Source organism: Vicia villosa, linkage group LG2, assembly GCF_029867415.1.
Source record: "Vicia villosa cultivar HV-30 ecotype Madison, WI linkage group LG2, Vvil1.0, whole genome shotgun sequence".
Taxonomy (NCBI): Eukaryota; Viridiplantae; Streptophyta; class Magnoliopsida; order Fabales; family Fabaceae; genus Vicia; species Vicia villosa.
Window position 1 is genome coordinate 61,646,407 of NC_081181.1, and position 16,696 is coordinate 61,663,102.

Consider the following 16,696-nt stretch of genomic DNA (forward strand, 5'->3'; position numbering starts at 1 on the left):
TATTTGACTAGTGGTAGCATTGGCATGCAACCAAGGCTGGTTGAAATTTCATTTAGATGTGAAATCAGCATTTCTTAATGGTCCCTTAGATGAGGAGGTCTATGCCACACAACCTACAGGGTTTGTGATTCAGAAGGAAGTGAGTAAAGTATATAAGTTTCAAAAAGCGCTCTATGGCCTCAAGCAGGCACTTAGGGCATGGAATAAGAAGATCGACTCATACTTAGTCGAATTGAGAATTTTAAAATGCAAATTTGAGTATGGTGTCTATGTTCAGGTGGTAGCACAAGATATAATAATCATTTTCTTGTAGGTTGATGACTTGTTAGTAACTGAAAATACTTGGAGAACTTTTCGAAGTTCAAAGAGCTGGTGATGAAAGAATTTGAAATGTCAAATTTGGGAAAATTGTCTTGTTTCCTAGGTATGGAATTTCAAGAGATTCAAAATGGAAGATTCGATTCTTATCTCTTCACCTATCGAACCAAATGTGAAGTTGGAGAAGCATGGAGAGGAAGACAAAGTTGATGCAACTTTGTTTAAATAAAGTATTTGATCTCTGAGGTATATGTGCAATAGTCGACTTGATATAGGCTTCACTATCAGATTAGTAAGCAGATATATGAGTGAACCAAGGGTGTCACATATGAAGGCTACAAGAAGAATCCTGAGATATTTGAAAGAATCAATAAATTGTGGAATACTATTTCGACAAGACTCTGAAGGAAAAGAGGCAATAGTAAATTATTTTTCAGATGTAGATTGGTGTGGAGATAAGGAAGATTGAAGAAGCACAACTGTATATTTCTTTTAACTATTTGGTGCCCCAATCTCATGGTGTTCGAAGAAGCAACTTGTGGTGGCATTGTCTTCGTGTGAAGCTGAATATATAGCAGGATCCTATGCGGCATGTCAAGAAATTTGGATCAGAACTTTACTTGAAGGAAGTCAAAGTGAAGAAACCGTTTGTGTTGCAAATCGACAACAAGTCAACCATAAATCTGGCGAAGAATCCAGTACTGCATGAAACTAGTAAGAATATCGAAGCTAGATTTCACTTCCTAAGGGAGAAGGTGAATCGAGATGAACTTGAAGTTAGACATTGCTCAAGTGAAGCACAATTGGCCGACATTTTCACAAAAGGATTGAAGATCGACATATTACTGAATTTGAGAAAGAAATTAAGAATAGTTTAGTTCGACTATGACTAGCGTAGGTTCGACAACTTGGATTATGGGGTGTGTGTTGAAATATTAGGTTTAATATTAAATATAATCCAAGTTGAGTAAGCCCAAGCCCAATTAGGGTTGTATATAAATAGTCATAGGTTGTATCCTTATTTGTACAATTCAAGTGGATAATATAATCTTTATTTCCTTTATTATTCTCTCTTTCTCTCCTCACTAAAAGTGTCTCACACACTAACATTAATTACAATCAAGGTGAAAAGTAGCCCAGTTTTGAGTTGGAGATCGAACCTATGACCAGTACAGTTTTCCCCTAGTGACAAATTTTTCTAACATGCTTTGTTATCTCGTCAATAAAATCGAAGTAAAACATCTTTTTCAACCGAGATAAAAAAGATTTTTCATAGTAATGGTTTAGTCTTTTATTTTGGCCAAAAACAACCCATGCTTTTTCCTTAAGCTTTAGAGCAGCCTCATGTTTCATCATAATTTAAAGTGCGGTTTCTCAAGTGAAGCAACATAGCAGTCCTACTGCAACTAGTTGATCAAGCATTGTAAGATATGTCACTTTCATTTAACACTTCATCTATATTGTATGGGTGCTTAAGCTCATCTATATCAGCATAGTCACTAATTTAAATTCAATATTTATGTGATCTGCAACTTAATCACAATTCAATGAGTAAAGACTAGTATGGAACACAACTCACCAAATACCTTTATATATAGTACACAAAATGTTACAAAATGTTAAACCTATTTGGATCGCATGATTCATGTAGTACTACACTAGGGGCCCGTTTGTTTTGGCTTTTTTTAAAAATGATTTTTATAGTGTTACCAAATTTTGCGAAAAAAATTTTTACAAAGAAACTTTTTATAAAAGCTTCAAATAAAAAATCTGTTTGAATAGTTATTCTTAAAATGTGATTTTAGGTATTTCACCTTTTTATGGGGAAAAATTTTGGATATCAAAATTTCAAAAAATCACTTAATTTTGAAGCTATTTCAAATAGATTTTCATAAAAATCATTTTTGAAATACAACTTTTTGAAAAAATTATGATTTTGATTAAGTTTTGGTCTTCAATTATGTATGTTTATGTTATATGATGTCAAATTAAATGTTTCATTTTAGAAAAAACGAATATAAAAAAACTTGTAATATTTTGAAAAACGGTTTTAGAAAAAGCTATTTTCAAAAATACAAAGAAAAAATCCATTTTTTTAAAGCTGAAACAAACTGACCCTAGATCACTTCAACATCACATATTTTTGAATAAAAAATTTTAAACTAACCTACTTGCTTCCTGTAGTAAATTTTAAACGTAACAATGGTCAAGATATTATCAACTCATCAATTCACATGAAACATTAGTGATCCGCGTGAATCTCTTATTAACCAATCAAAACGTTAATGCCACAACTATTCATCTTGGATGCAAAGTACTGAAATTTAAACTTAACATATTGAAAACAATGGTAATGAAAAAAAGAGTAGAAAAATATTGTAAGTTTTGTTTCTTAATGTTTAATATTTTCTCTAGTAACTTATTAATATTATTAATATTGTTGTTGTTGTTGGAATTTAGTATTTATCAATTCTATTGATATTGTTTATTTGTAGTTGTTGAGATTTAATATTTAAAGAATCCATAAATTTTGTTGTTGATATTTAATGTTTATGGATTCTATTGATTTTGTGTTTGTTGTTGTTGATGAGGAAGATTTAGAATTTGTCAATAAATTTGATGTTTTGCAGATCAAAACGAAGAAAAAAACACGTCAACATATTTTTTAAAAAAAATAGAACTTTACCCCTCAATTATTGTTAAAAACCGTGATAAAAAGTAGTGCAGATTTTGAAATGTAAAAAACGCAGTTATTGTGGATCGAATAATGACCTTTTAATTTTTAACCACGATTTTAGAAATATCGAGGTGTTAAGTGATAGATTTTTATATCCCCCTTCAATATCTCGTCTGTGTAGCCAAAATTAAATGCATTTCGCAACTGACGCTACATATATTATTTATAGTAGTGATTGAAGCTTCCTTCAACAAAATTCATAAAGCATTATACAACCTTCCTATGGCAGCCTCCATATCCTTTACATGTAAATTAAACATAACAATTTATAGAATATGAATGCAAATATGAATTAAAATATAAATATAAATTTAACATAGCTTCTTACATTACTCGAAAGGGTCTCTGAGTTAAGAGTGCAGACATGATAGAATGTTTGAGAGTTGATAAGTAATTTCTTCTCTAATTAATCAACAACAAATAACCTTACAATATACATGTAAAATAATAAACAAGAGATTAAAATGGTACAGACTAAAATATATTCTATCTACGAAAATTTTGCTCCCCTAAATTACATATAGTATTGAATTTCCTAGTAGGTTAATAATAAAAAATTAAGATAACCAGAGGGAATAACTTAAACTATATCAATAATTAAATAAAAAAACTAACAATATCAGACAATCAAATGCAAAACTATATGCATAATTGGTATAGAAAAAAAAAAGACAAACACGTAATTTAAACTAAGGAGGTAAATAATAATTCTTCCCAATGATTATTACATCGTTCAATATGAGAGGGTGTGGGAGTCAGGCTAAAAAGAGAGCTCTTCGGAAACTCATTTGTGATGCTAGGGCTGATGTTTGCGTTGTGCAGGAGTCTAAGCTTCACTCTTTGGATTTTACTTTTGTGAATTCTCTTTGGTCTGATTCTGGTACAGGTTGGAGTGCTAAATGGGCGGAAGGAAGGTCAGGTGGGATCATTATTTTCTGGAAAATGGGTGTTCTTGAGGTGGTGGCTAGCTTTATGGGGGAAGGTTTCTTGGGAATTCATGCTGTTTGGAAGGGGTTTTCGGTTTTCTTCGTAAATGTTTATGCTTCTTATATTGTCGATAAGAAGAGGGTTTTTTGGGCTTCTCTGAGAGGTTTTCAACAGAGGTTTCCGAAGGGATTATGGTGTATGGGGGAGATTTTAATATGGTGCTTCGACGGGATGAAAGAAGGGGTTTGTCATCTAATTTTAACCGAAGGGAAGCTGAAGAATTTGAAGAGTTTATTCATTTGATGGATCTTGTCGATGTCCCTTTAATGGGGAGAAAATTTACTTGGTTTAATTTGGAAGGAAGTGCTTGTAGTCGTCTTGATAGATTTTTAATTTCGGAACAACTTTTTGATCTTTGGAAGATTGAAGGGGTGATGGTTGGTGATAGATCCGTTTCGGATCATTGTCCTATTTGGCTCTTTGGCTCTTATTTTGATTGGGGTCCTAAACCGTTTAAGTTCTTTAAATGTTGGTGTGATCATAAGGAGTTTTATCAGTTTGTGGAGGCTGTTTGAAAGTCGACTAGGATTCGTGGTAAAGCGGGTTTTATTCTTAAAGAAAAACTTTGTATTCTCAAGTCCAAGCTTAAGGTGTGGAATAAAGAGGTTTTTGGGGTGCTTGATTTAGATGTTGATAAGGCGGTTAGTTCTTTAAATGCTCTTGATTTGGAGGTGGCAAATGTTATGAGTGGTGGCGGGATGGGTGGAGATAATAGGGAGGCTAGAGTGGTCGCTTCTAAGGAGGTGTGGGAGTCTATGCTTGTTAGAGAGGGTGTGTTGCGTCAAAAGTCGAGATGCAACTGGATTCGTCTTGGAGATTCTAATTCTAGATTCTTTCACTCTTTCATGAAAGGTAGATTTCGAAGGAATAATATTCTTAGTTTGGATTCTGATGGAGGGAGATTAATGAAGGTTGAGGATATTAGAAGGGAGGTGTTTAATCATTTCAAAAATTGCTTTACCGAACCTATGTTGAATAGGCCGGTTTTGGATGGAGCTATTTTTTCTGTTTTTAGTTCAGAGGATAGAGTTATGTTGGAAGCTCCTTTTCTTTTGGAGGAGTTTAAATCTGTTGTGTGGTTAGATGATTGTGAGAAGAGTCCAGGTCCTGATGGATTCCCTCTTGGCTTTTTCAAGACTTGTTGGGAGTTTGTTAAAGATGATGTGGTTAATTTTGTTCAGGATTTCTATGCGCATGGAGTTCTTTCTCGGGATGCTACGGCATCCTTTCTTGCTTTAATTCCAAAAACTGTTTCTCCTCTCTCGGTGGATGAGTTTCGCCCCATATGTTTTGTAGGTTGCTTATATCGCCTTATTTCTAAAATCCTAGCTGGAAGGTTGCGATTGGTGATAAGGGAAGCTGATTTCGAAGTCTCAAACGACCTTTATTGAGGGGAGGCAGTTGTTTGGTGGTGTTTTGTTGCTTAATGAAGTTTTGGATTTTTCAAAAAGAATGAGGAGGAAATGTATGATCTTGAAGGTTGATTTTGAAAAAGCTTATGTTTGTGTGTCTTGGGATTTTTTGAGGTTTATGCTGAAGAAGATGGGGTTTGGTTCTAAGTGGATGGGTTGGATGGAGGGATCGGTTTTTTCTAGTTCCGTGTCTGTTTTGGTTAACGGAAGTCCCAATGAGGAGTCAAAGCTACTAGAAGATTACGCCAAGGGGATCCTCTTTCCCCCCTTTCTTTTTCTTCTGGTGGCCGAGGGTCTCGCGGGCATGATGAGGAAGGCCGTTTCCTTGGGGTCTTTCAAAGGGTTCAAGGTTGCCGATGGTATACACTTTGAGATGCTTCAATTTGCGGATGACACATGCTTATTTGTGATGGTTCTCGTGACAATCTTTGGTGTATTAAGTCTTTGTTGCATGGATTTGAATTGGTTTCGGGGTTACGTATCAATCTTCGTAAGAGTAAGCTTTATGGGATCCATTTAGATGGCCATGTGGTGGATGCCGCCTCTTCTTTTCTTTCGTGCAAAATTGAAAAGATTCCGTTCATTTTTCTTGGTATTCCGGTTGGGGGAAACCATCGTAGGAAGGAATTGTGGGCGGGTGTTTTGGAGAAGCTCAAGAAGCGCTTAGGAGGGTGGAGAGGCAAATTTCTTTCCTTGGGTGGTAAGGTAACTTTGTTAAATTCTGTGCTTAATAGCATTCCTATTTTTATGCTTTCGTTTTACAAAGCTCCCAAGTGTGTGATGGATGATATTATTAAGAATCAACGAGAATTTTTATGGGGGAAAGGTGATGGAAGTAGGAAAATTTGTTGGGTGAGTTGGGATCGGATGTGTTGTAGTGTGAAGGATGGTGGTTTGGGTGTGAAAAATATTTAGTTGTTTAATTATTCGTTGATGAGTAAGTGGGGTTGGAGGTTCCTTACGGATGTGGAGGCGGTTTGGCATAATCTAATTAAGTTTAGGTATGGTAGCGGTTTAGAGGCTTTATGTGGTAATGAGTCTAACCGGGGTTTGGCCAAGGCTTCGTTGTGGTGGAGGGATGTTCATATGGTGTGTGGTATGAAATTTCTTGGTAATTCTTGGTTCTTGGAGTCCATATCGTGTAGATTAGGGGATGGAGTTTTTTTCCGTTTTTGGGATGACTGTTGGTTGGTGTAACATCCCATAATTTCAGTTTATTAATTTAATTTGGATTTAAATTAAATAATTGGAATTTTAGTATTTTATTTGGATTTAATTGGAAAATGATGGAGTAAGAGCTATTGGGCTTATGGTGTGATGTTAGTAAAAGAGGGGTGCTAATTGGTTAGGCCTTTTACTAAGTTGTGGTTAATTTATTTTATTTTATTTTTCATAAAATAAGAAAAAGGAATCATTTGGGAGAAAGGAAGAACACGTGAAAAGAGCAAGAGAAGAGAAAGAGGCAAGAACGTGGAACCGGAAGGAGAGCATTCAAGAGATTCGTCGAGGTAAGGGGGGACTCTTCCTTTTAGTATCTCTTATGTGATCTTAGGTAATAGGTAGATTGATGTATGGTTTGATTCAATTAGACATTGGGGTTGTTAGGTTAGGTTGTTATAATTGGATTGAATTGATGATAATTGTGTGAACTATTTGGTAAATAATGCGTTTAAATGATGTCTTGTGGTGTATAATTGAATATATGATGATTGTATGCCTGTATGTGATGTCTGGAATCGTTTTTGGGTGAAAAGGGTGTGAAATCGCAGGGTCTGTCGCAGACTTGGGGTTTGCTGAAATCGCAGGTCCACTGAGCGGAGGTCCCAACGTAGTTTGCTTCTGTTGGACGTCGCTAGAGGTCCGCTGAGCGGAGGTCCGAAGGATTCGCTTATGCCTTGCTTCGCTGAGCGAACCTTGCTGAGTGTAAATTTTTCTAAAACTTTAAAATGACGTATCTTTTGATCCGTGTATCGTTTCTTATTGCCGTTTTGGGCGTTGTGCAAGTAATTAAATGTTTTATATGATGAATGATGAATATGGGTGGTGGCCGACTTTATTTCCTTAAAACTCGATTTAATTACTTGACGAGAATTGAACATTGTGTGCATATGAGATAGGTGTGACAATGTGTTTGATGTGATGATGAATTGGTTGTGATTGATATTGTGATTTGTGATGAATGCATGACTATTTGAATGATGTTGAAAACATGTACATACTTATTCGGTGATGTGATGTTGAGGTGAGTTTTTCATCGTGATTCGGTGATGTTTTAAGTATGTTATGTGTGTTTCATTCATTCATATGCATTTGATGATGGATCCCGTTGATGAGTGGATCGTTGGTGGCTAATTCCCATTGTGCGGAGATTATTAAGCAGTCATCGTGTGCCCATGGGGGTGTGAGCGATGAGGTTAATCGTGTGCCCATGTGGGGTGTGAGCGATTAAAGGGCAGTATCGAGGAGAGAAGTCCTGTGAATGTGATTCACGAATTTTGGTACCACATGCATAGTGTCAGTTGTGTCATATGCATTTTGTTATAGCATGATTGTGTGGATTTCTGTGTTTTGTATCGTAATCTATTATTGTGTGATTTGATGAATAATATATGTGAATCTGAATGTGTATAATTGGGTGAACGGTATATTATGATGCTTGTTGCCTATGAATTGTATAATATTTACTAATTGAGAATGAGACTCACCCTTACATGTTGGTATTTTCAGATTGAGGAGTAGCGGCATTAGTGCTTGGTGAGGATGACTCGTAGAGTTTATCCGTTTATGTTGGGTCATGTCGGTCATGCTCTGATCTTGTAACACTGGGGAACAATAGTTATAGAGATTTATGAGAATTCTCTATTTTATTTGGTGTTGGATTATATTTCCATTTGATTACGTTGATGGTGTTTCTTATTCCGCTGTGATAAACATAATTGTGTTTTGTTAAATCCTTTCCTAATGAAGCATGACCTTGACCATGATTGGTTTATTTATTTTAAATAATTGTGACACCCTTGTGTTTATGTTTTTTTACTCTGATATATTCATTTAAATTGCCGCGGGGTTTAGAAGGGTGTTACAAGAGTGGTATCAGAGCATAGTCGGTCGTTGTGACCAGAGTCTTAGTGTCGGTCTTTCCCTTGTATGTGACGAGTGCGAGTTATCACTTTCGATACTTTTGGTTCTAATGGGATTATTTTGTGGATTAGCAGAACAATGGCTGGAAGAGGTGGATGAAACGACGATGCTATCGCTGAGGCCTTGGGCATGATTGCTGGTGTACTGGGAGGGAATGCAAATGGAGCTGTGATTGGTGCTGACAGGCAGCTGAACAGTTTTCAGAGGAACAATCCTCCGTTGTTCAAGGGTACGCATGATCCTGAAGGTGCTCAGAAGTGGCTTAAGGAGATCAAGAGGATTTTCAGAGTCAACGATTGTGCGAAGAACCTGAAAGTGAGGTATGGTACTCATATGTTGTCCGAAGAGGCTGATGACTGGTGGATGGCTACTAGGGCTGAATTGGATGCTGATGGTGTAGCTATTTCCTGGGCTGTGTTTAAGAGAGAGTTTCTGAGGAGGTATTTTCCTGAAGACGTTCGAGGCCGGAAAGAAATCGAATTTTTGGAGCTGACTCAGGGTAATATAACGGTACCAGAGTATGCTTTGAAATTGGTTGAGTTGGCGAAGTATTATGTTCACTACAACAATGATGAAGCTAGTGAATTCTCGAAGTGCAACAAGTTTGAGAATGGTCTTCGTGATGAGATTGAGCAAGGAATCAGGTATCAGAGGATTCGACGCTTTGTCGATTTGGTGGACTGTAGTAGGATCTTTGAAGAGGATAACCTCAAGCTGAATTCATCTCACTCTCGCGAGTTGGTTGACAAGAAAGGTAAGAAGCCTATGGATAGCGGTAAGCCATATGGTAGAGGAAATCCTAGAGCTGGGAATTGGAAGAGGCCTAGTGGGGGAGATTTTGGTGCTCCCGTTAGGTGCTACAACTGTGGTGAGACTAGGCATTGAAGGAATGAGTGCAAAAGTGGGGATAAGAAATGCTTCAAGTGTGGTAAGGCGGGTCATCTTGCGTCTGATTGTAGGATGAATATCTTGACTTGCTACAATTGCGGTGAAGAGGGTCACATCAGTCCACAGTGCACTAAACCGAAGAAGGATCAGACTGGTGGGAAGGTCTTTGCTTTGTCTGGGTCAAAGACTACTCCGGAAGATCGTCTAATTAAAGGTACGTGTTTTATCCATGACACACCTTTAGTTGCCATTATTGATACTGGAGCGACTCATTCGTTCATTTCATTGGATTGTGCTAAACGATTGGGATTAGAAATATCTGCTATTCATGGAAGTATGGTTATTGACACTCCTGCGTCGGGTTCAGTAACTACTTCCTCCGCATGTTTGAATTGTCCTATTGACATATTTGGTTGAAAGTTTGGAATGGACTTAGTGTGCCTTCCTCTTGAGCAACTTGACGTCATCTTGGGGATGAACTGGTTGCAATTTAATCGAGTTCATATCAATTGTTTTACGAAGACGGTTATCTTTCCTGAAGAGGTTAGTGTTGAGGATTTGACTATGTCAGTCAAACAGATGAATTTAGCTGTCAATGATGGAGCGGTGGTATTTATGTTGTGCTCTTCAATGGAGGTGAAAGGGGGCGATAATACTGGTGAACTACGAGTAGTGAATGAGTATCCGGAAGTATTTCCAGAAGATGTTAGTGAGTTGCCACCTGAAAGAGAAGTGGAGTTTGCTATAGAATTGATTCCTGGAACTAGTCCTGTGTCGATGGCACCGTATCGCATGTCGGCGTCGGAATTGGCTGAACTGGAGAAACAATTAGAGGAATTATTGGAAAAGAAGTTTATTCGTCCTAGTGTGTCACCGTGGGGTGCGCCGGTACTGTTGGTCAAGAAGAAAGAAGGTTCAATGAGGCTATGTGTTGATTATAGACAACTGAACAAGGTGACAATCAAGAATCGATACCCTTTGCCGAGGATTGATGATTTAATGGATCAGTTGGTTGGAGCTTGTGTGTTTAGCAAAATTGATTTGAGGTCTGGATATCACCAAATTCGTGTGAAGGCGGAAGATATTCAGAAGACGGCATTCCGAACGAGGTATGGACACTATGAATATTCTGTTATGCCATTTGGTGTTACTAATGCACCTGGTGTTTTCATGGAGTATATGAACAGGATATTTCACCCGTATCTTGACAAGTTCGTGGTAGTGTTCATTGATGACATTCTGATTTACTCGAAGAGTGATGAAGATCATGCAGAGCATTTGAGAGTGGTATTGAAGCTATTGAAGGAGAAGAAGTTGTATGTGAAATTGTCTAAATGTGAATTCTGGTTGAAGGAAGCAAGTTTTCTTGGCCATGTAATTTCGAAGAATGGTATCGCGGTGGATCCTATGAAAGTAGAAGCAGTATCTCAGTGGGAGACGCCGAAGAATGCTTCAGAGATTCGTAGTTTTCTTGGTCTGGCAGGTTACTATAGAAAGTTCATTGAGGGATTTTCGAAGTTGGCGTTACCAATGACTAAGTTAACAAGAAAAGGACAAGTATTTGTATGGGATTCAGAATGTGAGAAAGGCTTTCAAGAATTGAAGAAGAGATTGACAAGTGCTCTGATCTTAATTTTGCCTAATCCCGCGAAGTCTTTCAATGTGTATTGTGATGCTTCACTGATGGGTTTAGGTGGTGTGTTGATGCAAGATAAGAAGGTAGTAGCTTATGCTTCAAGACAGTTGAAAATTCATGAAAGGAATTATCCGACTCATGATTTGGAATTGGCGGTTGTGGTGTTTGTGTTGAAATTGTGGAGACATTATCTTTATGGTTCTCGATTTGAGGTATTCAGCGATCATAAGAGTTTGAAGTATCTCTTCGATCAGAAGGAACTTAATATGAGGCAGAGGAGATGGTTAGAATTCCTGAAAGATTATGATTTCGGTTTGAATTACCACCCTGGTAAAGCAAATGTTGTTGTTGATGCATTGAGTAGGAAGTCATTGCATATGTCTATGCTAATGGTGCGAGAATTGGATTTAATTGAGCAATTCCTAGATTTGAGTTTAGTATGCGAAAGTACTTCTAATAGTGTTAAGTTGGGGATGTTGAAGTTGACTAATAGTATCCTTGAGGAAATTAGAAACGGACAGAAATCTGACGTTAGTTTGGTGGATAAGTTGACATTGATTAACCAAGGTCAAGGAGGTGAATTCCGAATTGACGAGAATGGTGTTATAAGGTTTGGAGACCGAGTGTGTGTACCCGATGTTGCTAAGATCAGAAAGAGTATTCTGGAAGAAGGACACCGAAGTGGATTGGGTATTCATCCTGGTGCTACCAAGATGTATCATGATTTGAAGAAGTTGTTTTGGTGGCCTGGAATGAAGAAGGAAATTGCTGAGTTTGTTCATGCTTGTTTAATTTTTCAGAAGTCGAAAATTGAGCATCAGAAACCATCTGGATTGATGGAGCCGTTGTTTGTACCAGATTGGAAGTGGGATGGAATCTCTATGGACTTTGTATCTGGTTTACCTAGAACAGTCAAGAATTGTGATTCTATCTGGGTAATTGTGGACAGGTTGACGAAATCTGCTCACTTTATTCCAATAAGAATGGATTATCCAATGGAGAAGTTGGCTCAATTATATGTTGAGAAGATAGTGATTTTGCATGGTGTTCCGGCTAGTATTGTGTCAGATAGAGACCCGAGGTTTACTTCTAAGTTATGGGCTGGATTGCAAGAAGCCTTAGGTACTAAGTTGAGGTTAAGTTATGCTTATCATCCGCAGACAGATGGTCAGACAGAGAGAACGATTCAATCGTTAGAGGATTTGTTGCGAACATGTGTATTGGAAAAAGGTGGTGCTTGGGATAGTTATTTACCTTTGATTGAGTTTACCTACAACAATAGTTATCATTCGAGTATTGGTATGGCTCCATTTGAAGCATTGTATGGTAGGAGATGTAGAACTCCGTTGTGTTGGTACGAATCTGGAGAGAATGTGGTGGTTGGACCGGAGATTGTGCAACAAACTACCGAAAAGATCAAAATGATTCAGGAGAAGATGAGAGCTTCTTAGAGTCGTTAGAAAAGTTACCATGACAAAAGAAGGAAGGATATTGAATTTAAGGAAGGAGATCATGTGTTCATGCGAGTTACTCCGATGACTGGCATTGGAAGAGCCTTGAAGTCGAAGAAGTTAACTCCGCGTTTCATTGGTCCATTTCAGATTACTAAGAAGATTGGGAAGGTTGCTTATCAGATTGCTTTACCGCCTGCACTCGCTAATTTGCATGATGTATTCCATGTATCTCAGTTGAGGAAATACATTGCGGATCCGTCTCATGAGATTCAGGTAGATGATATACAGGTGCGAGATAATCTGACTGTAGCGACATTACCTATGAGGATTGAGGACCGTAAAATGAAGCAGTTGCGAGGTAAAGATAGAGCAACGGTGAAAGTGGTTTGGGGAGGACCAGCCGGTGGAAATGTTACATGGGAGTTAGAGAGCCAGATGAAGGACTCTTACCCGGAACTTTTCGTCTAAGGTATGTTTTCGAGGACGAAAAATCTTTTAGTGGGGGAGAGTTGTAACATCCCATAACTTCAGTTTATTAATTTAATTTGGATTTAAATTAAATAATTGGAATTTTAGTATTTTATTTGGATTTAATTGGAATATGATGGAGTAAGAGCTATTGGGCTTATGGTGTGATGTTAGTAAAAGAGAGGTGCTAATTGGTTAGGCCTTTTACTAAGTTGTGGTTAATTTATTTTATTTTATTTTTCATAAAATAAGAAAAAGGAATCATTTGGGAGAAAGGAAGAACACGTGAAAAGAGGAAGAGAAGAGAAAGAGGCAAGAACGTGGAACCAGAAGGAGAGCATTCAAGAGATTCATCGAGGTAAGGGGGCACTCTTCCTTTTAGTATCTCTTATGTGATCTTAGGTAATAGGTAGATTGATGTATGGTTTGATTCAATTAGACATTGGGGTTGTTAGGTTAGATTGTTATAATTGGATTGAATTGATGATAATTGTATGAACTATTTGGTTAATAATGCGTTTAAATGATGTCTTGTGGTGTATAATTGAATATATGATGATTGTATGCCTGTATGTGATGTCTGGAATCGTTTTTGGGTGAAAAGGGTGTGAAATCGCAGGGTCTGTCGCAGACTTGGCGTTTGCTGAAATCGCAAGTCCACTGAGCGGAGGGGGGTCCGCTGAGCGGAGGTCCCAACGTAGTTTGCTTCTGTTGGACGTCGCTAGAGGTCCGCTGAGCGGAGGTCCGAAGGATTCGCTTCTGCCTTTCTTCGCTGAGCGAACCTTGCTGAGTGTAAATTTTTCTAAAACTTTAAAATGACGTATCTTTTGATCCGTGTATCGTTTCTTAGTGCCGTTTTGGGCGTTGTGCAAGTAATTAAATGTTTTATATGATGAATGATGAATATGGGTGGTGGCCGACTTTATTTCTTTAAAACTCGATTTAATTACTTGACGAGAATTGAACATTGTGTGCATATGAGATAGGTGTGACAATGTGTTTGATGTGATGATGAATTGGTTGTGATTGATATTGTGATTTGTGATGAATGCATGACTATTTGAATGATGTTGAAAACATGTACATACTTATTCGGTGATGTGATGTTGAGGTGAGTTGTTCATCGTGATTCGGTGATGTTTTAAGTATGTTATGTGTGTTTCATTCATTCATATGCATTTGATGATGGATCCCGTTAATGAGTGGATTGTTGGTGGCTAATTCCCATTGTGTGGAGATTAGTAAGCAGGCATCGTGTGCCCATGGGGGTGTGAGCGATGAGGTTAATCGTGTGCCCATGTGGGGTGTGAGCGATTAAAGGGCAGTATCGAGGAGAGAAGTCCTGTGAATGTGATTCACGAATTTTGGTACCACATGCATAGTGTCAGTTGTGTCATATGCATTTTGTTATAGCATGATTGTGTGGATTTCTGTGTTTTGTATCGTAATCTATTATTGTGTGATTTGATGAATAATATATGTGAATCTGAATGTGTGTAATTGGGTGAACGGTATATTATGATGCTTGTTGCTTATGAATTGTATAATATTTACTAATTGAGAATGAGACTCACCCTTACATGTTGTTATTTTCAGATTGAGGAGTATCGGCATTAGTGCTTGGTGAGGATGACTCGTAGAGTTTATCCGTTTATGTTGGGTCGTGTCGGTCATGCTCTGATCTTGTAACACTGGGGAACGATAGTTATAGAGATTTATGAGAATTCTCTATTTTATTTGGTGTTGGATTATATTTCCATTTGATTACGTTGGTGGTGTTTCTTATTCTGCTGTGATAAACATAATTGTGTTTTGTTAAATCGTTTCCTAATGAAGCATGACCTTGACCATGATTGGTTTATTTATTTTAAATAATTGTGACACCCTTGTGTTTATGTTTTTTTACTCTGATATATTCATTTAAATTGCCGCGGGGTTTAAAAGGCGCCTTTTAATGTAACACCCTGGATTTCCGCTTACCCCGCAGGGCTTCCGGCCTACCAAGCATGTCACCAGCTTAATCAATAATCCCCCTAGGTCCGCTTGCCGGCTGCCCAGGAAAATATTGTTTTTGCCTCCCGCAGGAATCGAACCACGTACCTAGGGGTTAAGTACGCATTCATAGCAATTCCTGTTTTAAGAGGCTATATTCCTTGAAATTTCCTATTAACATCAGCAATAACAAGAAATTATTTGAACTCCAACGGTTGTGGAAGGCTTTAGTGCCTTGCAAAGTTAAGTTATTTGGGTGGAGATTTCTCTTAGGAGCGTTACCTACTAGACAAGAGCTAAGTAATCGGGGTATAACATTGCTGACGAGTGGTTTCTTATGTCCTCTTTGTGGGATAGAAGTGGAAACGATGGGGCACCTTTTCCTTGGATGTCCAAAGGTGAAAATTATTTGGATGCGGGTTTTTCATTGGCTTGAGGTTGATTTTGAAGCTCGCTTTTCCTTGATAACGAACGTGGACAATGTACCCGGGGAGCAGCTTTTGGATTTTATCTCCGGAGTTTTGGTAAGGGAATTTAATATGGGTTATTTTGCTTTTATTTGGCTTTTGGTTTGTTGGTGTGTTTGGATTAGTCGGAACAATTTAGTTTTTAACAATGTTGTTTGAATCTCTTTTATTACATCTCTCGGATGGGATTGGTTTTCTATTCTTGCAAAAGGTAATGGCGATCTTTCGAAGGACATTTGGTTATCAAAACCTTCTTTGTACCTTGGCTTGTAGTTGGTTGTTTTGGATTTTTGTAGGTGTGTTTTTCTTTTCTATCCCGCCTTGTTTGGCTTGGATTTGTTTTTGATTCCTTTTGTATTGGGTTACACCCCTTGTGCTTATAATACAAGTGATTATCAAAAAAAAAAAAACTAGATCTCTTATCCGTGCTTTGCACGGGTATATTCGAAATAAAAACTATTTTTATAAAAATTAACATTAAATTTTATTTGGGTATAAAATTATTTTATAAGCCTTTAAATTATGTTTGAAAATTTTACTATTAATTTTTAATGTGAAAGACAATAAATTAGAAAAAAAAATTAATTAATAATGTGTGAGATTAAATTTCACATATTTATATTATATCTACTTACATAGACGAATTCTCTAGACCTTTATATATAAGAAAAAATTTCCATGTAGAATTAGAAAAAAAATTTAAAATTTTAAAAAAAAAACACGTGGACTGCCACGTAGGTAGCAAGAGAAAATCTTTGTTGCAATGTGACAGTCAGGGAGTATTTGATGGAATCTGAATATTGCTAGGGGGGTGATTATGAAAAAAAACTTTACCAGAACTAAAAACAAAACTCGCTAACATTACTGGGGGTTTATAAATTTAACCCTTATATTAATGATAAATTTTAATTAATAAATAAGTTTAGTCACATTTTTTTATCAACAGTTATTTTCATATTTTAAAAATATTTTTTCTCACCACACCAACCTTTGAACTACCACTTTTGATATTCTTTAACTCACTCACTCATTGTAATAAAAAAACTAAGGACCCCTCGACTTTTATAATAAACTGAGATAAAAATTGCGCTAATTTTTGTAAATAATAAAAGTACAGAAACTAGGGTTTAAACCCATGCGATAATAGACATTTACCTCAGTGTTTTAATCACCGAGGTAATTAATAAGGCTTTACT

General features: G+C 37.1%; 1 protein-coding gene across 1 annotated transcript; it reads left to right on the forward strand.

The window, feature by feature from the left end:
* The first annotated feature begins 3,793 nt into the window (after nucleotides 1-3,793).
* LOC131649188 (uncharacterized) lies at nucleotides 3,794-5,433 on the forward strand. The gene is made up of 3 exons (XM_058918945.1): nucleotides 3,794-4,225; nucleotides 4,405-4,551; nucleotides 4,621-5,433. The coding sequence occupies exons 1-3, from the start codon at nucleotides 3,794-3,796 to the stop codon at nucleotides 5,431-5,433; spliced, it is 1,392 nt and encodes a 463-aa protein (XP_058774928.1).
* The last annotated feature ends 11,263 nt before the right edge of the window (nucleotides 5,434-16,696 follow it).